General features: G+C 41.2%; 1 protein-coding gene across 12 annotated transcripts; it reads left to right on the top strand.

Moving 5' to 3' along the window:
- Positions 1-886: 886 nt before the first annotated feature.
- LOC117818767 (AP2-associated protein kinase 1-like) lies at positions 887-24,507 on the top strand. 12 transcript variants are annotated; one of them, XM_034691816.1, is made up of 20 exons: positions 893-1,303; positions 1,588-1,793; positions 7,253-7,371; positions 7,858-7,966; positions 8,616-8,758; positions 8,897-9,018; positions 9,108-9,189; positions 9,335-9,467; positions 9,604-9,707; positions 9,960-10,039; positions 10,124-10,287; positions 10,927-11,102; positions 11,498-11,683; positions 12,188-12,375; positions 12,647-12,840; positions 12,926-12,994; positions 15,164-15,265; positions 16,075-16,242; positions 16,573-16,665; positions 21,902-24,507. In XM_034691816.1, the coding sequence occupies exons 2-20, from the start codon at positions 1,634-1,636 to the stop codon at positions 22,744-22,746; spliced, it is 3,237 nt and encodes a 1,078-aa protein (XP_034547707.1). In that variant the 5' UTR covers positions 893-1,303; positions 1,588-1,633; the 3' UTR covers positions 22,747-24,507. The 12 variants fall into 12 exon arrangements, with proteins under 12 accessions (XP_034547715.1, XP_034547714.1, XP_034547711.1 ...); XM_034691824.1 differs by lacking the exon at positions 21,902-24,507 and adding an exon at positions 17,227-17,351 and having other exon boundaries at positions 887-1,793; positions 16,576-16,665; XM_034691823.1 differs by lacking the exon at positions 21,902-24,507 and adding an exon at positions 17,227-20,745 and having other exon boundaries at positions 888-1,793.
- Positions 24,508-24,723: the final 216 nt, after the last annotated feature.

The raw sequence follows: 24,723 nt of genomic DNA, 5'->3' as shown, positions 1-24,723 counted from the left end.
GCACTACACCCCTGCATACAACACTGTCCAGCAAGCAGACTGCTCATGCTGGAGCTGAGGGGTCCACAATAATAAACTTTACCTTGTTCATTATTATAATCACACTCTGTAATACACTCTGTGTCAGGTGAATGGGTAACCTTAGTGTTTGGTGTGTTCGCAGCAGGTTTCAGGGCTTAAAGAGTAAAATATTCGTCCCACTATGATAGGGGTTCCCAAAGTGTTGGTCGGGCCCCCTTGGTGGGTCACGAGACACAAATGGGGGGTCGTGAGATGTCTTCTAGAATGTTTTTTTTTTTTTTTTAAGTTATCTAGAAATAGTATATTTTACTCATTATAGTAAAAAAAAGAATAGTAGTTACACTTGGAAAAAAAACCTTGAAAATAGAAAATGTAATGAGTTTTTTTCTGCCTTTCTTTTGCCAGATGACTCCTAAGTTTAGGGTTAGTTAACAGTGAATTATCAATAGCATCAGTAGCAGTAGGTTAATTCATAATGGCACAGGAAACACAGCCACATGCTCATTTAGGTAGGCTTACTTTATGCAGACCAGCTAAATGAAGCCACATTAAATCACTTTGAGGGACAGTGGGGGTCACGAGTCTTTGGCACCAATATTTTTCGGGGTCGTGGGATGAAAAGTTTGAGAACCCCTGCACTATGAGACTCATCATGGCAAAAAATACAACAGCTGTTTTTGCAGATAGATGTTTCAGAAAATGTGAACATTTTCAGAATGTACTTGTATTTTTTGCACTAAAAAAGAGGGGAAATGTAGAGTTGTTCTTATTTATGGGTTATTATTTTATGATTTTCCTGGTCCAGCCCACTTGAGATCAACTTGGGCTGTATGTGGCCCCTGAACTGAAATGAGTTTGACCCTGCTTTAAAGACTTCGGGCCAAGTTGTCTTTCTTTTAATTACGTTTTGCACATGAAGACATCAGAGCCTGTGCACAGATGAGACTGACAGGAAGTCGGTGTTACTGGACCAATCACATGAAGCTCAGTCCAGCAGCAGGACGGAGTCAGTAGAGAGGACGAGAGGACTCTTCTCTGTTTGTAGCTCTACGTTAGCTCTGTCACTGGGCTAGATGACCAGCCTTCTTACAGGCTGCTGGACGGGTCTGTCCTTTCACCGCGTTACTGACGAGTAGAGCAGCTGGTGGACTCATTTAAACCTCGAACGGAAGACAGCGGTGGAGATGTGTAACAAGTTACATTGGAAATCAAGGACTTACCTGGCTGTGAGGGGTTCAGCTGACAGCTGTCACCGCACCTAGCTGCTTAGCTAGCTGGCTAGGTGAGCTAACCGGGCTAATTTAGCCAGACAGCGTTGACTTCCACATGAAAGCTCCATATTATTATGATTATTGTCTGTCTCGGCTCGATTTAGTGTTATAGCATGAGTTAGCGAAGGAGCTTTGAAGATAAAGTGTGTGATATTGTGTGTTCCAGCTGGTTAGCCAGCATTTATCACTTAGCTAGCTCGCTGCATTCATTCAATTATTAAAGAACTACAATTACGTCAACGCCAGCACCTCGACGTCAACACTGGGTCTATCTACACCTTTTTTCTTACTAAAGTAATACAATTCGGTGCTGACTGTGCTTTGGATAACCTCGGGGAGAAATGAAGAAGTTTTTTGACACTCGTCGAGAGTTGGTGAGCTCCGGGCCTGGACCAGGAGCCGGGGGAGGAGGCGCTGGATCCGGCGGTGGTGGTAGCTTCATTGGACGGGTCTTCACCATCGGACGATATCAAGTGACCGTGGAGGAGATTGTCGCAGAAGGTGAATTGTTGTTATTATGTGGCTTATTAACACACTTATTCACACCAAAACATCCAGTGGTGGACAAAGTACAAAGCTTCATCACTTAAGTCAAAGTATGGATACTCCAGGTCAAATATTACTCCAATACAAGTGAAAGTTGCTCTGTCAAATTATTACTTGAGTTAAAGTACTGGAGTACTTGCTTTTAAAAATACTTAAATATTCAAAGTACTTCTTAAAAAAAATCTGAAAACTTGTTTTTTCACAAAGCATGAGTGCAGTCAAGAATACATAGGAGTACATTCAGTTACATCAAGTTTATCTAGAAACCATTACTTAAAATCTCCATGGAATAAAAACAGAAACTAAGTTACTCCAAGCACAGACAACTTAGTTTGAAATGTTCATCTGGAATGAAACAAATGTTAAGTAGCTCAGCACGCTTTCTCAGGCTGGACTGTGAATTTTTGTATGTTTGGGCAGAGTGGGAAACAAGGTGAACATTTCAAATGATATGTATCATTCTTCATTTCAAAATCCTCTAACACGGGCTGAAGATATGGCCATGGGTGCTCAGGTGGAGAATTATAGCCATCATCCTCACCTCTAAATGAACTGCCTGATCTGAGTGAAATTTGCTCTGTGTTTGCTCCACGTTCAACCGTGGAGACGCATGATATACAGGTATGACTAAACCACTGAGACAAACAGAACTACACAAACACATTTTACCGTCTTAGGGATCAGATTTCAGAAAAGAGAAGAAAATTCATGAGCGGACTTCTAAGCAAAAGTAGTGAGTAACTAGAGCACTGATAGAAATGTAGAGGAGTAAAAAGTACAGTAATTGTCTTCTAAATGAAGTGGCGTAAAAATAATAAGTCTCCAGATACTCAAAAAATTTACTTAAGTACTGTGCTCAAGTAAATTTACTTTTTTACTGTCCACCACTGAACACATCTAACAAGGTACCCTGTCTGAGTTGTGCCACATTGTCGTGAAGATGGAAAGTTGGGGAACATGAGTAAAGAGAGAGAGCTGTCTGTATTTATGGGGTTGTGGACCTGCCAGAACACCATCCTATCAAACAACATTACTTTCATTATTACACTCAGGTAAAAGGAACGTCATTGCCAATGATACTTAGGCATAGTTGTACCAGCTATACCAACTTTTCAGGCTTTAGTTTGCCTTCCTAGGTCTAACCAGCAATATACTGAAAACAACAAGATGTAATGACTGAAAATTTAACTTTTAAAGAGGTTGTTACACAGTTCTGATTTGTTCAGATTGACTTCTCTTCATGTTATCACACACATTACCTGAAGGCTGGGAGGAACTTTGTATAACTGGATTGTCTACTGTGTGGTTGGGACCAATGCCTTGCTGAGTCATCTGTCTTGATATTTGCAAAGGGTGTAACATATCCCAAATGTAGATTTTGAGAGTACTGATGATCATATCTTTCTTGGTTGGAAGGAGGTATAGTTGTTGTAGTAATGTATTGTCATACACATTACAACAGTCTTCCATGTTGTTCCAGGTGCATTAAAGTCGTTTAACGAAAGGGAGTTTTTTTCTGGATTTAAACAAAGTTGAACAAGCTCCCCAACATTTTGGAGGTCTCCAATGGTCATTTGTTTTTGCAGTGAGAGGTTGCCATGCTGTTAGCTAAGAGCACCTGTTACTAAATAATAGATGACAGACGACTGATTAATTTATCAGTACTATATAGATGGGTATCCATCTGTTTGGTCGCATTGTGGCTTTATGAATGGGTTGGACATTTAATCGCAATCCTCACCCGCTCTGAGATGTCAGTGGAAATTTTCACATTATTTCTTTGTTTCTGTGAATGAGGACTCATGTGGGTTTCTTATCACCTCTGAGAAAACTTTGGACTTGATGATGACATTCACTTGACAGAGAGTCAGCATCGACATTGATTATGCCATACGAACCGGATTTTACAAAGAAAGTTTGAAACAGTCATTTCTAGGGGTGGGGATTGATAAGATTTTATCAATGTCAATGCCATCAATCCAATTCCTTATCACTTCTCCTAACGATTCCTGAGTATTTTTTTGAGGAGGAAAAAAGTACTTTTTGCACAGTCTTCCGCACCAAAAGGAACCATTTCATTTTTTCTAAAATGATGTCTGAACTTTGAATTTGGAGAGGAAAAACACTTTTCCTCCGGGGGTCATCGCGAAGGTATTTTACCTGCTCTCAGTGCCTCATTTTCGGCCGTGTGAGTCTGGACGTGGCCCCTGGAGCCTGGAGGAAAAAACGCTTCTCCTGTCCATGTTTCCTTGTGGTTGAAGGAGTTCTGCGACGCAGAGTGTGTGACGTAATGCAACGTCCCACTACGTGACGTGATGTCGTGCTGGGAAATGAATCGTTATAAAGAATCAATAACATTTGAGGTGTACAATTCCGATGAAATTGATCAATTGGAACTGGTTCTAAGCCGGATCCGGTTTTCGATTCCCACCCCTAGTCATTTCCTCATGATTAACAATCTTTTACAAGTTGGGATGCTTTCCAATGGATCATATTTTTCTTGCACCCACTGCTTGCAATGGGACTCCCTCAAGTGTCAGTACACCTATCTAGTCGCATGGTGTTTGGTCTATTTTGGGCTAGCTTTTAGGTTGTTTGTTAGCTGCTCCATTTGGAAAAGGGTTCCTCCTCTCTGTGTGCTTCCTTTTGTTGTCAGCTGGCCTCGGGGTGAACCAAACAAAAACTTCACATCACACGGATGAAAGCAGTCACAGAGACACGGTGGCTCATGTAGTTTTGGGCCTAAAGGGACATTTTTGGATGTGTGTCATATTTGTGGTTTTAATTTGAGACATTTGACCTTCAGGTAGGTGTCTGTGATTTATTGACAGTGAGTACTTTGAGGATTTCGTCTTCCTTTAATGAAAAGCTGCTGAAACCATAAGCCCTGTTTTGGATATGTAGGTTGAAACAGTGAATCTGAGGCTTCAGTGTGTCATTCCATCCTTTGTAAACTAAAATCACCCAGTTTTCTCTTAAAAAAATGTGCTTTTACTTACACTGGAGAGTCTCTACGTCTTTATGCTAATTTTGTCTCAGCCTGCTGAGTAAGTCTTGTTGTCACTGAAGTGTCGTGTAACCTTTCAGCCATCCTGTTAGTAAATAGCGTAGTACCTGTGGGTACATGTGCAGCAGTCCCAAGCCTAAACGGTGGTTACATAAGTTTAATTTCAGCCATGGCAACTTCTGACCGAACAGTGTAACCATCCAGCTCACTTTTCATACGAGAGCCCAAAGGTATGTTTTTGTGTGAGCGTGTATGCATGAACAACAGAGGTATAATCCTAACAGTCTGTTTACTTCAAGAGGCAGCAGCTATTTGTAGCTGTACTTACAATTATTTGTTCACACTGTCCACTTGGATTGTAGTCCTCTGCTAAATGTTGCTTAAGAAGGCTGCTAATCCTTCTAATTTCTTACTGGCATCTCAGATTAGACTGTGCAAGCGCAGCGGGGGTTCAACTGTCTGAACTACACCAAACACCCGCACACACAGTCTTAAGGCTTGTGTTTCACACGAATGATGAACTTTACTTCCCTTTCTCTGTTCTGTTTCAGGAGAGGGATTCAGTAGTTTTATATTCTCTCATTTGAATTTGCAAGCACACTCCTTTTCTGACACTAATCACTCAGCCAAGTACTCTGCCAGGATGTTTGTTGATCCAACATGGTGCTGCTGATTTTTGCACTTCATTGTGATATTTCCAGCCTTGAATTCATCACTGATGACATAGAGAAGGAGCACGTTTGATTTAATAATAGTCTGAGGGGTTTTGTGTTTATTACACCATCTGTTATTAATTAGTTTTGTGGCCCTGCCTCATGTTTTTGTACCTCATTAACTTCTGTAATAATACAGCTTACAGTCATGATGCTTAGTGCATCCCTATGAAAAGACAGGCAGACCAGTCACGTGGAGCTGTCCTTGGCGTAGTGATGCTGGCGTGATGAGTCAGTTCATGGCATTAACACAAGCTGGGAAGAAAAAAAACGGTGATGAAAAAAAGCTGCAGCAACGACAAAATCCGACCTTTACAATGAAAGATGCTACAGCATAAACACATGACGCATAACATCCAGAGGGAACCAAATCAAAGGCCTACAGTGAGGAGTTATTGAAAACACAAGACTACACCTAATTCACAGTTCAGTGCAGTAAGGCGAAGGCTTTTAAAATAAGTTTTTTTTTTTTTCAAAGCCGTTTACTGAAATTTTACACAATGTGTGCAGAAGATGAACTTTAGAACATTCAGTATATTTTTTAAATGAAACAAAAGAAACAGTAATGACACAATAGATATATTAGTGAGTTAAAAAATGTACATAAAATCATTTGACTTTGTCCATAAAATAGTGCATGTACAGACTATACATGTACACATATTACAGAATGACATGTATCTATGTATATGTATGTATATACAAGGCATACAATTCCCAGACATGTATGACAAATGACTTGAAAACAAAAATACATAGGTAAATAATTGAATAAATTAAATTAATTAATTAATTAAAGAAAATATAAATACATAGGTAATAATAATTTGAAATAGAAAATCGACAAATAGTTAAATAAAATAACAAATAATAATAATGAGAATTATACAAATAAAAGAAGAAAAAATGACATATATGATATAAATTAATATATGAATAGATGAATACATATTAAAAATAAAACAATAAGATAGAAGCATTTTAAAGTAATTTAAAGAATCTTGAACTCTGAGCTTCGTGTGTGAATACCAAATATATTCATCTCTGTGTGTCTGCATTAATCATCTGTGTGCTTGTTGGGTGTTTTGTGTTGCTTTGCAATGAATACAGTCATCCTGTGTTTTTTCCCACATGTCAGCATCAATGTGACTGAAGGTGTGATGATGAATTCTCTCACTTCCTGTATCATCACTCAGTGTCGTCTGCTTTTTGCATCCTTCCCCTCAGCACATCTGCTGACTCACACGGTGACGTTTAAAGACGCTTTTAGCAGTTTGCCAGCGAGTCAACCAAGCACTCATCACATTCAGTATTCACTTTGAGCAGTCCTTTACTTACATGATTAATGTGAACTCTTGAAATACATTAATAACATTACTCCATTGTTTAACAGCTGGTCTCATTAGCTGCAAGGATGAATCGATGTCTAATGAGTCAGGGTCAGAGCTCAGTTTAAAACTATGTTAGACAAGCTCTCAGGAAAGATAACTTCTCCTGTACATTGAAAAGTGATAAGCAACTGACACTTGAGATGAGTTGAAAAGTAATGATGTAAATGTTTAGATTATGACCACATGTCTTGTGTTATAAAGTAGGATTTTGTGCAGTACTTGTTCTGATGTTGTTTGTTGGTTTTGGACACTACATTTGTCTTCATTCTTTTTCTGCTTCTCTCTCTCTCTATTCTCTTACAGGAGGTTTTGCCATAGTGTTTTTGGTGCGTACTCATCAAGGCGTACGTTGCGCACTAAAGCGGATGTATGTCAACAACGAACATGATCTGCAGGTCTGCAAACTTGAGATCCAGATTATGGTGAGTGAGGCCAAATGTTGGTTTTGTGTTGATGCAACTTTAAGAAGGATCACATGAGCTGATGTCTCATTACACTAATGATAATCTTTGTTGTATAAATGTGACTTTCCCTGTATGCTTGTAATCCAGTTTACTTCAAACGTAAATCATTTTTGATGCAGGAAGTGAAAAGGTTGTGTCTTCACTAATGCTTATTGATCACACATTCATTCTAATAATGTTGAATCAGCGATTTCTCATGTGCCAGTTTCCCAACTACAGTCCTGCTGTAAGTGAAACTAAGCAGTTCCTACAGCCACACCCTGGGCAGCATGACTATCAGCTGATGATTATCATCATTACTTACAGACTTTTGGCATAGACTCAGTCTATCTCTATAGATAGAAATAGGAGAAGCAGATACAAATTTTTTTTTTTACAATGAACCAAGCTAAATGTTTTACACTGTTTGTCATTGTTGCTCTCTCTTTTCATGTGTTTGTACAGAGGGACCTTGTGGGAAACAAAAACATAGTTGGTTTCCTGGACTCCAGCATAGCTGCAGTTGGAGCAGGCGATGTGTGGGAAGTCTTGATCTTAATGGACTTCTGTCGAGGTAAATCAGCCCCCCCCTTCATCCTTTGAAATGAACTTTCCATTACACCGGGCCAATTATGATTCTGTGCTGTCTGAAGTCATCATTCAGAGGAGAAATAACTGAGTGTGGTTATTCATTTGAAGGTTGCATTATAATAGTATTTTGATGAAAAGTCTCAGTGGGTTTGATTTATTAGTTCTACTGAGTTATTTTGCCCTAACTTCGTTCAATTGTCAAATCAGATCAGATTTAAAATGATGTTGGCAGTGTAGAAGATGTATTTGGCTTCAGATGTAATGTCCTAGCCCAAGAGGTTATTACAAAGCAGTTATTCCTTTCTTAGTTTGTTTGTTTGTTTTCTTTTGTCATTTTTGATGGTGATGTTTGCTGCTCCTTAGACGGTTAAGCTGATTTTATGTTTCACATTGTCGTCCCAAGGTTAACTTATACTTGCCTGAAACAAACTTAACGAACCTCCAAGAGACATTGTAGAGATGTTGTTTTGGCCTCCTTTGATTTAACTAGAAAGCCTCTCACAGATTAAAGTGTATGTTTGTATATAGGGTGCATTAAAAGATATGTTCTGATCATTAATTGTGAGGCACAGTTTTTGCATGGTGTCCGACACGTTTCACTGATCTTTCCTTGACATGTTTGTTCTCTGTAGGTGGGCAGGTGGTTAACCTGATGAACCAGCGGTTACAAACTGGCTTCAGCGAGGCAGAGGTGCTACAGGTCTTTTGTGACACGTGTGAGGCGGTCGCTCGTCTCCACCAGTGCAAGACTCCGATCATTCACCGAGATCTCAAGGCAAGACAAATTCAGATCCAAATAAAAACATATTACTAGATGACGGAAACGTTAGCTAACTAATCTTAGATGTAATTTGTGATGACTGCTGTTTACCTCGTGTACTCTGACACGTCCAATCTTGTCTTCCTCATGTAGGTGGAAAATATTCTTCTGCATGACCGGGGACATTACGTGCTGTGTGATTTTGGGAGCGCCACTAACCGCTTCCAGAACCCTCAGATAGAGGGGGTCCCAGTGGTGGAGGAGGAAATCAAAAAGTTAGTTTCTTTCAGCCCTTAGTTTCTTTTTTCTCTTTTTTCTGTTTGTTTTTAAATTCTGATACTCATTGGTCCGCTCTGAAAACCAGGTACACTACTCTGTCATACCGCGCTCCTGAGATGGTAAACCTCTACGGTGGAAAAGTAATCACAGCAAAAGCAGACATTTGGGTGAGAGACACTATGTTGTTTACCTGTATGTTACTTTTTTGCACTGTATGATCATGTTAAACCTCTATAAGACATTTGCATGCGTACTTCTGAAATACTAGACCCAGCCTTATATTTACAGGAAGCGTGTTGTTTCTGTTTACAGGCCATGGGCTGTCTACTGTACAAGCTTTGTTACTTCACCCTTCCTTTCGGAGAGAGCCAAGTCGCTATCTGTGATGGAAGTTTCACCATCCCAGACAACTCACGCTACTCCATGGACATGCACTGTCTCATCAGTGAGTAACCTGCTCCTTAGATATACTGTACATTAGCCCTAAACTCAGCTAGTACTGTTTGTGTGAAGTTACAGTGAGTGTGCATATGAATTAATTTGTGTTCCAAGCTGAAATCCTCTTTTTGTTAATACCTCAGGATACATGCTGGAACCTGACCCAGATAACAGACCAGACATCTACCAAATATCCTACTTTGCCTTCAAGCTGGCTCGACGAGAATGTCCAGTCCAAAATGTACATGTAAGTCACCACAGCACGAGATACACACATGATTGAAACATTAGTAATCTGTATGATTGTGTCTAACGTTAAGAATTTGGTCAGCCTCATTTTTATGTTTCTCACAGACATTTTAATTATCTTGCATGTAGGCACATTTTGAAAGCTATAATTCAGGCAAATTTCTGACCTTTCTGAAATATTATTAAAGCAGGCAATAATGGTGCATTCATGAATGATGCATAAAAGTTGTAAATTCCCCCACTGTTGTAGAATTCCCCTATTCCTGCAAAACTCCCGGAGCCCATTCGAGCCAGTGAAGCAGTGGCCAAAAAGAGTCAAACCAAAGCCAGGTGAGTTACAAGCAAAGTATTTGAGTGATGTCGCTGTAGGAAGCATTTTCCATAATACTGCGTTTTTGGTTTGCCTTTAATCAGGCTCACAGACCCTGTTCGTACTCTGGAAACCTCAATCGCACCTCGGCAACGACCCAAGGCCGGCCAGGCTCAGCCCCAGCCGATATCAGGCATCCTCCCCATCCAGCCGGCTCTCACCCCTCGCAAGAGACCCAGCGTGGTTGCTGGAGCGCCACAGCCCATAGGTATCAGTAGTTCTTATTTACATCTGCGGGCCAGGGCAAAGGCCACTTGTACTAGATAACAGGGGCCTTGTAGGTTTATTGTAGCATATCCTGGAAACAGCATGCACAAAGTGACCTCTTCTGTTTATTCAGTGTAGAAAACTGCTGAAGACTTTGACTCAAAGTCAACAAAGGGCTTTTATGTCAAGTAGTTCAATTGAACCTCTCCTTAAGGACTTTGTTTGCCTGTTCAAGAGTCCTGCTTGTGTAAATGTAATGCACAGTAGAAGCTAAACTAAAGCTTGATCCTGATTGTGCTCAAGAATATTGTAGAGTGCTTCCTACTTTTTGCTTGACAGTGCAGTTGAAGCCAAAAGCTGACCCTCATATTAGTAGTTGCTGAAAGGTTCAACCTTGACCTTACTCATTAGAAGGTCTTTTTTGTTATTCTATAGGCCTCCAGTTACACAAATGCTTTCACACAGATACAAATACGCAATTTATTCACCTTTATTTTTTTTAAAACAGGTCAGGAGTTTGTTTACTGAAAAGCTGAGAATGAGACATTCAGCTGTTAAAGCTTGCAGGTACATTTCTTTTGTAAAAGGAAATCCTCATGAGATATTTAACAGGCATATCCACCTATTTCCTCCCCTCTAGGTGTCGGTATGGGAGTCCTGCCTCCGGCTGCAGCTGCTGTCCAACCTCCTCAACATACTCCTGCTGCACCACAGCAAGCTCAGATGGCAAACATGCAGCAGCAGGCTTCACAGCAGCACCAGCAGCTTCTCATGAAGCAGCAACAAGCCTTCTTAAGCCCACAGAGTAACCAACAGGTAGGCACACTGGCCGAACAAGAGTGGTGAAACTGTTCAGCCACATTAGATGTGTTCAGCTTTCACTCCTCAGGGATACTAAAGGAGCAGTGATAACGCACAGATTGCAGCATTGAGCCATTATCTAAAGCAAACATGTGCTTTGGCCCTGAACTTTTGTTTGACCCTGACCACTGTAGTTGAGATTTTACATATACAATACTATCCAGTTTGTGTTTTGAACACAGTATATACGTTTTTAGAAGCAAAGGCTTTTGTGACTCTTGTGAATAAGAGCTGTGATTTGTCAACAAGGTAGAAAATGAACCCTGAAAGTTTCGCTATAACAGGAGCTGCAGTTATAAACCTTAACAAAGTGGGCCTTCCTCATGCTTGGCTGTGGTATCCCTGTGTAGCATCAACTGGTACAGAACCTCCAGCAGCAACATCAAACGCCCCCTCAGGTGTCTACCAAGCTGCAGTCCAAAGCTAAGCCTGTTTCTCCAGTTGTGAAACACCAACATGTAGCCCCCATCCATGAAACAGCAGCTTCTCATCTGACTGCGATCCCAGAGTCTGCAGCGGTTGACCCAGAGGCCTTGGTAACATCCTTCTCCTGCTGCCGCCTGCCGCTCTTTCGGGGCCACAGAGTTGATTACCGGCTGTTCTCTGAACCAATCATAGTCCAATTTTCTCCTTTCTTCCTCTGGGGCACAGGAAAGACACAAACGCTTCCTTATGATGTCTTATTTATTAGAAAGTCATCATTAGACTCTGTAGAGGTCATCTGATAACCAAATCATTAGTATTGCATTCTGAACTGCTTCTTTAAACTGTCTTTGAGGTGAGGTTTAGCACTTTTTCATTGGTGGGTTGTACCTGTTCATGTGTCACCTCTTTGAATACTTCCTTTCCTTCTCTTTAACAGTTTTCGCCCCTTCTTGGTGATATGCCTTTTCAAGAATGCAAAACCTGTCTTGTTTTTCAGTGGATCTTAGTGCTTGATTTTTCCATTCAGGGGTTTGATTTGTCTGTTTCTTTTTTATAAAAATGTCAACGAAACCATTCCTCACATTCTCCCCTTCGTATCATTGTTCCATTAACAGACGGCTGGCAGAGGTCTGCACAAAGTCGGCTCCCTCACGCCCCCTTCCTCGCCCAAGATGGTCCCTAAGAGCGGCCACAGACGCATCCTGAGTGACGTCACTCACAGCGCCGTATTTGGAGTCCCAGTGAGCAAGTCCACCCAGCTCCTCCAGGCAGCCGCAGCTGAGGCCAGCCTCAACAAGTCCAAGTGAGCAGAATTAACTCCCTTCAGCGATCTGAGGATGAACTGTCCTTTCATAGCGCTGAGTGTGGCGAGGAGGGCAATAGACTGTCCATTCATATGAGGAGGATAAATGACTCTTTTACACCTCAGAGAATCCAGCTCGAGAAGAATCGCCCAATTCAGTCTTTAAATAACTCTCCTCGTTCTTATTTGCATACATCAGTAGGCTGCTACCACTCACTATCAAGTTTCACTATGCGGCCTTGTTTATGTTTTCCCCCTCTGTGTGCTGCAGATCAGCTAGCACTACTCCTTCTGGCTCCCCCTGCTCGTCCCAGCAGAGCGTGTATCATGCAGGTGACGGTGACGCCCAGGCAGCTCTCGTCGCACCCATCTCTACATCTAGCTGGAACCCCTTTGGCGATGATAACTTCTCCAAGCTGACTGCAGAGGAGCTGCTCAACAAAGACTTTGCAAAGCTAGCTGAAAGTAAGTATCACTTCTCTGTGTATGTTGAGGCAGCTTTGGTTGTGTGCTGTAATAATAATAATAATTGCTGTTTGTTTGTGCACAGCTGCTGCACCAGGAGAGAAAGTCACAGGCTCCAGTGAAGACCTCATTCCTGGGCTCGGTGCTTTCCCAGGTACGGCTTTGCTTCGTCGGTTATCCTGTTTGGTGCTTTGATGTTATACCGACACGCAGCTATTACATGATTATTACACGATCATTCAAGTGTTTCGCTGTCTTAAGCTGTCTTAAAGGGGTTACTGTTTGAACATTATCACAAAAAAGCATACACGTGTCCAGCCAGCTCCCTTCTTCACTTGTTTATGTTTTCACCACTCTTCATTTGCTCTCTTTCATCCTTTATTTAACGTGCAATGTTAAGCTGAAAGACCTGCCTGCACCGTGGCTGCAGGTCCAGCATTTCTGACAGTCCAGGACCCTTTTAATACCCTCTCCCTCTCTGACACCACAGGTAATTTTCTTCTAACAGAACCAGCTTTGCTTTTAAATCTCTCAGGGCTCGAGGCTCTTGAACAAATATATTGCTCTCTTTCGTTATTTATCTAGTTTTCCTGGATATCGTACTTCCCAGAGGTTAGCTTAAGAGCGCTCAGTTTGTGGTTCGGATTTGTACACGGTCTTATCTTGTTGACATTGCACGCAGCTTCACAGTGGCTCCTTGTCAGCTGCCATGAATAGAGACCGTAGCTACAGCTACAGATCACATCTCATTTGCAGACCTGTGCTTCTGCTGTTGCCTGGTAACATGAAGGACAAATTCTCCTTTGTTAATTGGATTGCTTTCCTGCTGGACGAACCTGCTTCCTGAGGGCTGCTAAGAACAAGAGAAAGTCAAGCGAGCTGTCCTGTCAAAATAATGCCACAAGATTTAAAGGTCTCCTCTGTTTAGCCTTTAGCTCCCGTCTTCTTAGTTATGTTGCCTCCTTTGTGCAGTTACTGTTAAGGCCTGAACTGAGAGGATAAAAATGTTGAGGCCATTACATAATCAGGGTGTGGTTAATCTTCTCCACCCAGCCTAAGCTGTCTATTTGACGCTCTTTGCATAGCTCGCTCAAATGGGATGCACACGAGAAAACACAGTCTGACTCTTGCTGATGAAGCTGAGAGATCTAGCTGAGCACTACAGCCTCTTTAGAACTGAGTGAAATTACAGAATACAACATTCTACTTGAATTATTAGCTTTCTTCTGACACTGTGTGTGATTTGTGAAAAAGCTTCTCATCACTGTTGGACTCTTTCCATTGTGAAAGGGGCAAAAGGTCACATCTGCTGTGCCATTTTCTGAGCCAGCACTCCCCCTGTCAAGAACCCCCCAACCTTCAACCCTAATTTGCCCCCCAAAGCAGTTTCCTGTAAGTATTAGCTGAGGTGAACAGTCAGTGATTTGTGGTTTCATGCATGGCCTGTATTTCATCTTAATCTAGTTAGTGTTTTATTATAACATTACAGTAGCATCACCCGAATAAAAAAACTGTAATGAACTACGACATCATCTTTTGGACTGTGAGGGTGGACATGCACAGAGGGTTTGACTGCTGTGAAGACACTGACTGATGATTGTTGGGCTTTGCATAAAAAAGTGTTTGTTGGTGTTTCCAGGTTAATATTTGTTTCAGAACCTGTTCAGGCAAAATTCTAGAAGAGTTTTGTCCTTTGAATGCATGGGATTTCATCCTGCCTAGAGTTGCAGTGTGTGGCTTTTTGAAGGCAGAACTAAATACACTAACATAAAAATGATGTTACTCTTACAGAACTGTTCCTTTGACTCTGCAGGGAAACAGTTTTTACATTACTGCACTGAACTCTGCATCTCATTGCTTTGTTTTTATAACCTCTTTAAAATATTTCCCCCTAATATGTTGGTGAATAGTTTTCCACATTTCTATACTTTCATTTGTCTTTCATTTATGCAAACTTGCCTCTATTGGCCTTCCCCTCCATCCATCCTCTCTATCTCTCTCTTTGGCTCACTCACAGAGAATCTAATTGAGGGACTGACGTTCCCTGACCTCTTAACCTAGTTGACCCCTTCAGTAGATCAGCAGAGCACTCCACTAGAGCTCTGTTTTTATCTCCTGCTTTTCCCTTGCCTGCTCTACATGCTTCATCCCTTCTTTCCCTCTTTTCTTTTACTGTCACTATTTTGATGACAGAAAGACCCACAGGACAACAAAGTTAACACAGTCTTCACTATTTTGATCCCCACTCAAGCTAATCCCCATTCTTCAAGGCTACTAATGACCTTTGTGCTTCCTTTCCCCCCCTCCTGCTGTTTCTATGTAGTAAGGGCAGAGATGTGTGTGGACTCACTGATTCCTGGTCTGGAAGCCCCGCAGGCTCAGAGACATGCAGGACAGCCAGAGCTCATCCCTGCCAGCATGCCAGGTTAGCTTCTTGGACTGCAGAGAATGATACATCCATATTTTCACATGGATTTGCTTGGTGTCTGGTTTTCGTTATCTTCATACTGTCTTGAGCAATAACTTATCTATCAGAAACGATCACCAGTGTGTCTGGAAACACATTCCTACCAAAACAGTGCAACAATAACTTATTTAGCCGTGCTGCCATATTAATTCACTGACTTGGAGAAATACACTAATGTGAACTTGAGACTGTCGAAGGTGTGAAATGGTTCCAATACCTAGTCCTAAGTATCCACCAACATCAAGTACCCCTCCCATACTTGTGCGATGAATAAAACATGTATAATATTTTGAGAAACACACTCATAGCTGACATTGTGCAAGATGTTATCAACATCATATTCTCTGCTTATACCCCTCAGTTTAAACGTGTTAAAATTACAAACTAATCTACCTGAAACCAGCTGATTTTTTTTTTATGACTTATTGATTATGGTATCAAATTGTTGCATTACCCAGCATTCTTGCCAATACAACATTAGAGGCTGATACCAAAACGGGAAATAACCTATTTTGAATCATTAATTCTTCTGTTGACATGCTGTGGCAGGATTTGGACTAATAGCTCCTGCTAAAAGTAGCAGAACTGTATGCACACTCCCTTCAGCATTCCCATGAAGACTTTCCTTCAAGGCTGATTATCTGACGCTTGAGAGATGAAACATTTTACTGTCTGTACTAACAAGCATTTTCTAAGCTAATAATCTCTTTTCTTCTGTATTCATCTCAACCTCTTGTCTCCCTCGGCTTCGCCCGAACCTGTCTCAGACTCTCTCACTGGGGAGGACTCTCTGCTGGGTTGCAATCTGTTATCTCATACTTCTCCTCATGGAAGCCAGTCTGTCTCTGCTCTCACTTCCTCCTGCTCCTCTGCTCCTCCCGGCTCTGGCTCTGGATCCTGTCTGGAGGAGCTGCAGCCCGCTCACACGGCTTCTGGTAAGGCTCTTTTCTTTACTGCACCCCTTCAGCTAGCTTTTTGTTTCTGCTCTTACCACAGATGACTGTTCCTTCCCAAAGCAGGAAGGTCTGTTCCAAACTAGGAAACGTGTGATATAGAAGTTGAATACAAGACATCAGTTGACAGCTTCACAGACCCTTGACTCATTCATAGAAGAGCCAAAAAGCCACCAAAAATGCATGGCTTTTAATTACTGCCCTGCCCCCATCTATTTTTAATCTATCCTCCTTTCGTTTTGCTCTTTTCTTTGGCTGAGTTAACTTCTTTTCCCCTTTCCATCATTCCTCCACTTCCTCTTCCTTCACCAGCAGACTCTGCTTTCCTCATGTCATGTGTGGAGAAGGGCAATGACGACGAGTTTGACCCTATTCCTGTGCTCATCTCCAAAAACTCAAATCAAGGTAAGGTCAACCAAATCTCGAGATGAGCACTCTCACCCGCTGACCCTCAGACCACTGTAAGCCGCACAGATGAATGACTTAGCCCTGTTAATTCAGCTCCCATAGCTGGTTCCTGCTGATGTGAGATGTCTTGTATGGGTGGGCATGTTACATCAAGGCTTTTTTTTATCCCATCAAGCTCTTACATTAGTCATCTTTCTCAAAGCTAGTGATCCTCCGCCCTGCAAGTGTTTGGCTCTTTGTAGTTTACCTTCAAAGCCTCCTCATGTTAGAAAGGCATTCCCTGACTCTCCCCTGTAATAATGCAGCTGTGTAAAAAAAAAAAAAAAGATGATCCCAGCTCACACTCTGCCTCTGTTTCTCTTTCTGCCCCCGTCATTCATGCATCTTTCTGCTCTGCCATCACCTCATCCTCATCAACCCCTCGCTTTTAATTTCTCCATACATTCTTCTGTTAATATTACTTATTCTTTGGCTTGTTTTTCACACTCTCCCTTGGCTCCTCCATGTCCATCTCTGTCTCTATCTCTCTCTCTCTCTCTCTTCTCTGGCATGTTTCAGGTGGTCACTCGCGCAGCAACAGTGGCAGTTCAGAGTCCAGCATCCCCAACTTGGCCCGCTCCCTTCTGCTGGTGGATCAGCTCATCGACCTCTAGGGGGGGGTGGGAGAGGTCGAAGGGGCTGTGTGCAATTCTAACAAAGGGATGTGGGGAGGGCGGGAGATAGAGATGGGGAAGCAGAGGCACTAAATGTAGCACCTCGTGAAGTCAAACAGAGGAGCTGGCATTGATAGGTTCAGAGGAACCTTTTGTTAATGTGCCTCCTTGGCCTCAGCTCCATCTCCAGTTGCCTGATAAGCTGGTTTCATATATCTCTGCTGGCTGTGTGCATTCCCACGCTGGTTGAACAAATCTCTTCATTAATGCCTGAGCATATCGTCTGCTTCTGTCCAGCTACACCATGGTACTCCTCATGCTTTCCTTGCATTAATATCCCTCATTGAGTGCACTGCCATGGGAATCAGCTGCAGTCACATGCACATAATAAAACTGCTTGATCACAGCTGAAATGTGCACACTTGCCGTGTTGGTTTAGAGTGGAAGCTAAATTCCATACAGCCACCTTTACACACAGTCCCTCCAGTACTTCCACCCTCTTGTGTTCAAAAAGAGGGGGGTCAAAATGCTGCAGACCTCCAGGAGAGTGTGATTCAGTTTCCTGTTAAAACTTTGAACCAAACAAAGACGCAATTTGAGGGAACAACGGAGAGATGTTTGAACCAGTTAGTAAGAAAATAGCTTTGGGCAGATATCTTTGTGGTTTACTGTTGAGCAAGGAGGCTGCTTCTACCAAACATTTCCCCTTGATACTCCAAACACACGCACATACAGTCTGTGCTGCCTTTGGAAATCAACTCTGTATGATCAGTTGCTACTTTTCTCTTGTAGGTCAGTAGCAATATTTCAAACAGCTGTGTATCTAAGCTAACATAGTGTGTGTGTTAAAAGCTGCAGCTTCGTCTTGACTGTTTACTCTCACCTCTCTCTGGATGTTAAGCCGATCATTAGTTCCTCTAAAAGTACAAAAATCTACATCTGGGTTAAAATGTTAAAGCTGGGGATGTCTGCTAACACAGCTGATGCCTCTGTTGCCATGGCAGGATGCTTTCATACTGAACTGTACGTGCTGCGCTTTGTAAAACCTGAATTGGTTTGTGTGCATTACAGCTCATGAAGCCACTATCATCATATCTTTGACTCAGTGTCAAGATAAGCACTGTAGAAACAAAAGGGAATCACATATTGGACCTGTAGCCATGCCAAAGCTTAAGCCTAGACTCTTATTATGCTGTGTCAGAGTTGGGACACAGTGTAGACTTCATTGATTTACTGCTAAATCTCCCTCTACCACTGACATCCCCTCTCTTATCAATCCCTTATTTTTTCATCAATCACACTGACGTCATTCAGGCAAACTCATTTCAGCTAGAGCAGAAATACTGAAAACTTTGTGTACATAAAAGTCACTCTTTATTTTATCTAATTTTTACTCTCGTCAGCACTGGTATAAGATTTTGTTTAGCGTGTCATATATATACATAGGCATTTCATCTGTCTTGATATGACTAATGTGACTATTATTCATAGCTCTTTTTAATGAATGTTTGAATTTATTGTGAAATATGTACAATTGACGAGCATATATAGATAAAGAATATTTGTGTATGAAGCTGTAATTAAGAGTGTAAAGCTCCAAAGTCCCTCTGTTGTTTTTCTCTCTCCATTCATGTCAAGCATCCAGCTCTAGTGCTTCTCTTGAAGATGTCATTATGGATACATGAAACAAAGTGCTTATGACTTACCTGACTGGTTAGTGTGTTGTCGGTTCGCTGCAGTTCTTAACATGATACCAGCAGTTGTACAATGCTGGATAGAGCTAGGATAGGACATGCAGTAAAACAGAGCTAATGACGGAATTTACTTCCTGATATCTCTGTATCACCTCTGATGACTTTTGTTTTTTGTTGGCTCAGGACGGTAAGACAGGGTTTTGAAAACTGATCTAACTTTTTCATTACATCTCTAATGTCAAAATCCTATGGGGCGCAGTTTGTAAAATTGTGCACACTGGAAATAACAACAACAGTTCTCCACATTTATCTCGAAAACGCCATAAAAACGTAGTGTGAGTTTTTTAAAAGTCGCTTTTTAAAAATCTCTTTAGAGCAATATTTGTGATCTTCACATTTAATTTTGTTCTGAGAAATATATTTAAGTTACAATCACTGTTAAATACAAATTCTAAATATAAATATACATTTTAAGAATATAAATGTAAAATGTAAATATTTCAGTCAGACAACTCACGTTTAAATTGTTTATTGTAGCAGCAAATACTTATTCACGTTTGGCACCCAGGCTCCGCCACAAATTCATCAAGGCGTTGACAGGCAGAGGGAGATGGGAGATTTTCCCAGTTTAAATAGACCGCCAATTTGAGAGGCAGAGGGCGGGATTGGATGATGGTTATGAGAGTGGGACATGTGACGTGTATAGCAGTGCAGCTCGAGTTGTCTGCCAGAATTAGTTTGCAGGCGTTGCTCCATAAATGTTAAATATAAATGTAAATGTTAAATCTAAATTTTAAATCTAAATGTTAAATCTAAATTTTAAATCTAAATGTTGTGTCTAAATTTTCTGACGTTAGTACCAAAATAAAAGCTTCATAAAGCTAAAACATTAACATTTATATTTAAATTTAATATCTAGATTTAACATTGATATTTATTTTTTTAACATTTATATTTAACATTCATATTTAGTATTTGAATTTAACAGTGATTGTAACTTAAATGTATTTATCACAACAAAATTAAATGCAAAGAAGAATATTGCTCGAAATATGATTTTAAAAAGCAACTTTGAAAGATTCACACTACGTTTTTAGGATGTTTTGGAGCTAAATGTGGAGAATTGCTGCTGTTATTTTCAGTGTGCACAACTTTACAAACAGCGCCCCATATAATCCCACCAAGTATTCCATTAAACTTTGGCCATCACGTAGACAAAAGTCTATATTATGATAGCATATCACATTAAGATGTATAGGTATAAACAAGATGCAGTATAGTTTCTCTAACATGCCATCCTTATTGTAATCAGTATGACATATTCCAAAGGATAGTCTTAGAAATCAACAACACTGTAAGAACTAACACATGTAAATACAGCTACACCTCCATCCTTCCCTCTAGTGTTCAGTTAAGTCATTTGCATCTTTGTGGCTAATCTATGCAAACCTCCAATAATGTTCCATGCAGTCAGACCCGACAGTGCTGTTTTCTGTAGAGTTCTAGCCCTGGCCTGTAGAGTTTACTTGTGTTGCTGTGTGAAACCGATGTACTCATTGTGCTGGCTGGGCTGATATGGTGGCAGGTATTAAAATTACTTTGATTATATCATAATATGGCAGAAGTCCATATGTCGAAGCAGGACCATAATGAAGTGTGTGCATATATTTTTATGAATTAAGGTTCGAAAAAGAGAGACACTAAATAAAAATTCATGAATGTGAATGTAACTGGAGTGTCTTGGGGCTGCATTATTTGATTTTGACTCAGCTGAGAAACCAGCCTGCAGGCTTTATTGACAGTATGAAGATTCATTCATCCATTTTCACTGTTTTAATTAGCTGCTGATCAGATTTTCCTTGTGGGACCCAAATTAGATTACAGATTCTCCTAATGTAACTGTATTGGAACCACTCAGGCCGTTTATGCTGAGGTTTCAACATTACACCATTATTAAGCTAAGAGAAATAGCTCAGCACATCTCAGTACAAACAGACACTTCATCCAACAGATTTTAAAGACTCTTTATGTTTCGAAGGTTTTCTTTCCTTCTCCTTGTTCAAATGACTCACTTTTATTCCAAGATGTTCTGTGCCTTGTGGATGTCCGTAGACGTGTATTTGGAACACACTCATCTTCTCTCTACTGTTTGCTTTTGTCATGAGTGGTGTTTGTTGTTTTGATAGCTAGCTCTGAAAGTTGTTTTTCAGTTTATTTAAAAGGGAGTAAACACTACGACACTAGCTGTGAGCAGAATCAAACAGACGAGAGTTTATTTAAGTTAAAAGATGCTTTTTCCTTGAGTGGCTGCAACTAACATCTCCGCAAGAGCTGCTAATTAACAGCTGCTGCCAACGCTGCTGAGGTAAGACTGATCTGACTGTGCTCGTCTGTGCAAACCTGTCTGTCCCTAATGGCCTCTACTTTTGCTGTGAAGACTGTTTTGTCCTTGTTTCCACAGACCTACTGACTCCCTCTGAGCTCCCCCTACCTCAACACACTCAACTCTTACTAAAAAGCCTATGTGCTGTTACAGTTTCCCCTCTAACATGGGACATAGTTTTGGAGGTTAAGGATACTGCAGCTGTGCTGAAACTAATTTGTGGAAACAAGGTTTTATGTTGTCACGGTAGAGCTGGTTAGTCTTGTCTGTCTCATCTTGTCAGAGTAGAATGTGTATCGTTGTAGCCCTGTACCAGTTTGTCACTGTTGACTCTTAAATGGTTACAGATGATCTCATAGAATGTCATGTGCTTAGAGTATGATGGTCTTGTAGTTAAACGGGCAGCTGGACCTCTGGTAAAACTTGTCACAGAAACTTATTGACTGTTCAGTGTTTTTGTTCCACTCCTGATAATGTTTTTCTCTCTCTGCTCTCTAATCCAGATGTGCAAGGAGAGACTAATGGCTACTCAGCTCTTGATGAAGGACAGGATGCCGAACCCCCTGAAGAAGATCCTCAAACAAATGAGGCATGTGTGCACTCCAGCGAAGAGGAAGAGGATGAGGAGAAGGAAGCCCATAAAGAAGAGCAGCAGGACGAGAGAAGCACTGAGGGTGATGTAACAGTACATGACTGCAGTGGCTCCAGACCTCTGCTGATGGACTCTGAGGATGAAGAGGAACAAGGACCTCAGTTAGAGCTCCACTCATCAATGGAACCATCTCAACCATCTGCTACCCTCCATCAGCCTCCTCCCGGCACTCTTGCTCAGAATTATTCCCAGCAGGTACAAGAACCCGCAAATGCAGCCGAAGTTGCTGCAGATGTCTTCTCAAAAGCCCCCTTCCGGATTGGGCTAGATGATACAAGTGATGTGTTTGCCAATGCTCCGTTTCCTCACACCCTCCTGAGCGCCGAGCAGCAGCTTGACGTTTTCTCTCAGGCTCCCTTCGGCAAAAGAAAGGAGACTGCCTACCATCCTGAGGGCAGGGGTTACAGCATGAATGCAGGAGGCCTTCATGCCGTAACCCCTGATCAGGGTGCTTTGGGACAAGTAGCCCAGCAACCATTCCGCCCACAAGCTCTGGCCAAATACTCGCGACACTTTGAGGGAACCGTGCCCCAACAGCCGGTAGCAGCTCACAGAGTTGTGTCTAACGTGAGCAGGCAGGCCGCTGTGGCATCAGTCCCTGTTGGACCTCGTCACTCATGGACCTCAGATGCAAGCCCTGTAGACCCTTTTGTCTCTGCACCCTTCCACCTCAAGGCCCCGCAGGAAAAGCCTTGAGTGCACACTCAGAGAGGAGGGCAGTGGGTGTTAATGCCACTGAATTATGCAAACATAACGGCCACGCTGCATGCTGTCACCAGCGCTGCAGCTGGACTGCAGACCTGCATGGATCTCATTCTTAACAGGCTCTGATTAGATTTGATAGTGCAAGGTCACCTTCACACTTGAAACCTTCTTTAGAGTAAGGAAACTGGCAACAGCTCCAGTCTCATAGTATCACTTTATTTTAATTTTACCTGTCGTGTCCTTTATGAATTCCTCCCCATCCTTTTGGTACGTACATCTAAACAAAGACAACACGGTGGTCAAGCATTGATTGTTTTCTTGCCTACCTCAGTTACATTCTATGTCAACGCTATGATACCACACAGTGAGAGGTATCTGCAGCTTTGGCAGTCTAGTTTCCTGTACATTCAAGCTGTAATGTGAAATTATGATCCGACTGTGCTTCCTTACTCCATCATATTAGTTATCAGGAAGAACAGTCCAAGCTTGAATCTTAAGGTCATAACTTCACAGAGGCTTGGAAAAAGGAAAAGATACTGTAGCACATCAGCAGTCCCTCAACACTATTTTTGTTACGAGATGTTTCTGGTGATAACGGACAAGAAATCTGTATCCTGCCTTATAATTATGCCCTCAAAATCAATATTTTGGGCTCTTCATGCTTCACTGTTTGTTATGATGATGCTGGATAAAGATGCAAACACACTTCAAGGATCACATTTGTTGATACGAAATGTAACTTTTTTGTTTTGTCACGTGTGTTATGTTTGTGGTTCCTGTCCTGTCTGATAAAGGTGGAGTACCAGTGTTTTATTCCATGATACAAAAGAACCATATTTAACATTAGGTCTAGAAATTCATGATAGTAGTTTCTTTATGTTAAAGTAGCTGATTCACTTTTATTTGTTCCTCTAAAAGATGTTATCCCTGAAGCCTTACACTCTCACAGTACTTCCTTCCGAACACATCAAACAGCATTAATCACATTTGCCTTTTTACGCCCTCCAAAAGAAACTGCTGCACCCACATTATTTTATTGCACTCATAGTCATTACCAAAAAACTGTACACCATCATGTACAATTTCCTGGTTGCTGTCTGCACAAAAATGTTCATTGGATCTGTGATGCTTTTCTTAAATATACATCTCTTCAAACTCAAAATATGTATTACCAGTGACTCACAATTACTGCACAACGTATCCTGCAACTTAAAGAAACAGCACTCAATACAAGTATTTACAGCAGTTTTCCAGGCAGCAATTGTAATAATTGTTTCTCGTCAGGTCTTGAAAGGTGACTGGTTAGTGACATTCCTTTATTTCCGTAGCAGTTTGGGGATATTTTATCATCTTTGTGCTTTTGTCAAATCATGGGGCACTTTTGGTTCCCACCATGGCACTTTTTAAACCTGTTTCATCCCAAAATTTGATTCATTCGTTCTTTTGTTGCAATGTAAAGTTAGGTTTTCTTTTCTTTTTGAGCTGTACAATCTTGTACAGATGCTCTTTTTTTTCTCACCCAATTTGTAAACATGAAGGTTGCACATAGCCCCTGACACAAAAGCAGGGCTCCCTGAGAATGTGTGTTTGAATGTAACACAGCTGTTTAACGTATTTTGACCCATTTCCAGAGGATTTGACATCTGAAGATACTGTTGGACAAGAAGCACTCAAAATACTTATTTTGCTGCACAATCTGCCTTTGAAAACTATGTTGTAAGTCATAAAAATTATTAAATGAATGTAAATTAACATGGTGTTATTGCTGTCATTTCCTAAACCTGAAACATATTTAATAAGTTTGTGATGGACTGATGCAGTTTGAAATACAGAGAGCCTAAAAAAGAAAGAAAGAATAACATGATGCAGGTGGAAATGTGCGAGGCTTGAGTCATAAACCAACTTGTCTATTCTTTTTCCCACCTTTACTGTAGGTGATATAACTTTAATGCAGCAGGTAGCCGGATT

Source organism: Notolabrus celidotus, chromosome 9, assembly GCF_009762535.1.
Source record: "Notolabrus celidotus isolate fNotCel1 chromosome 9, fNotCel1.pri, whole genome shotgun sequence".
Lineage (NCBI taxonomy): Eukaryota > Metazoa > Chordata > Actinopteri > Labriformes > Labridae > Notolabrus > Notolabrus celidotus.
Note: the sequence above shows the minus strand (reverse complement) of the source record. Positions and strands in the feature narration are given on the sequence as shown.

Coding starts and splice junctions, on each gene's coding strand:
- LOC117818767 (XM_034691816.1), top strand. CDS start 1,634: ATGAAGAAGTTTTTTGACACTCGTCGAGAGTTGGTGAGCTCCGGGCCT. Junction 7,967..8,615: donor CTTAATGGACTTCTGTCGAG/GTAAATCAGCCC, acceptor TGTTCTCTGTAG/GTGGGCAGGTGGTTAACCTG. Junction 11,103..11,497: donor GCCCACAGAGTAACCAACAG/GTAGGCACACTG, acceptor ATCCCTGTGTAG/CATCAACTGGTACAGAACCT.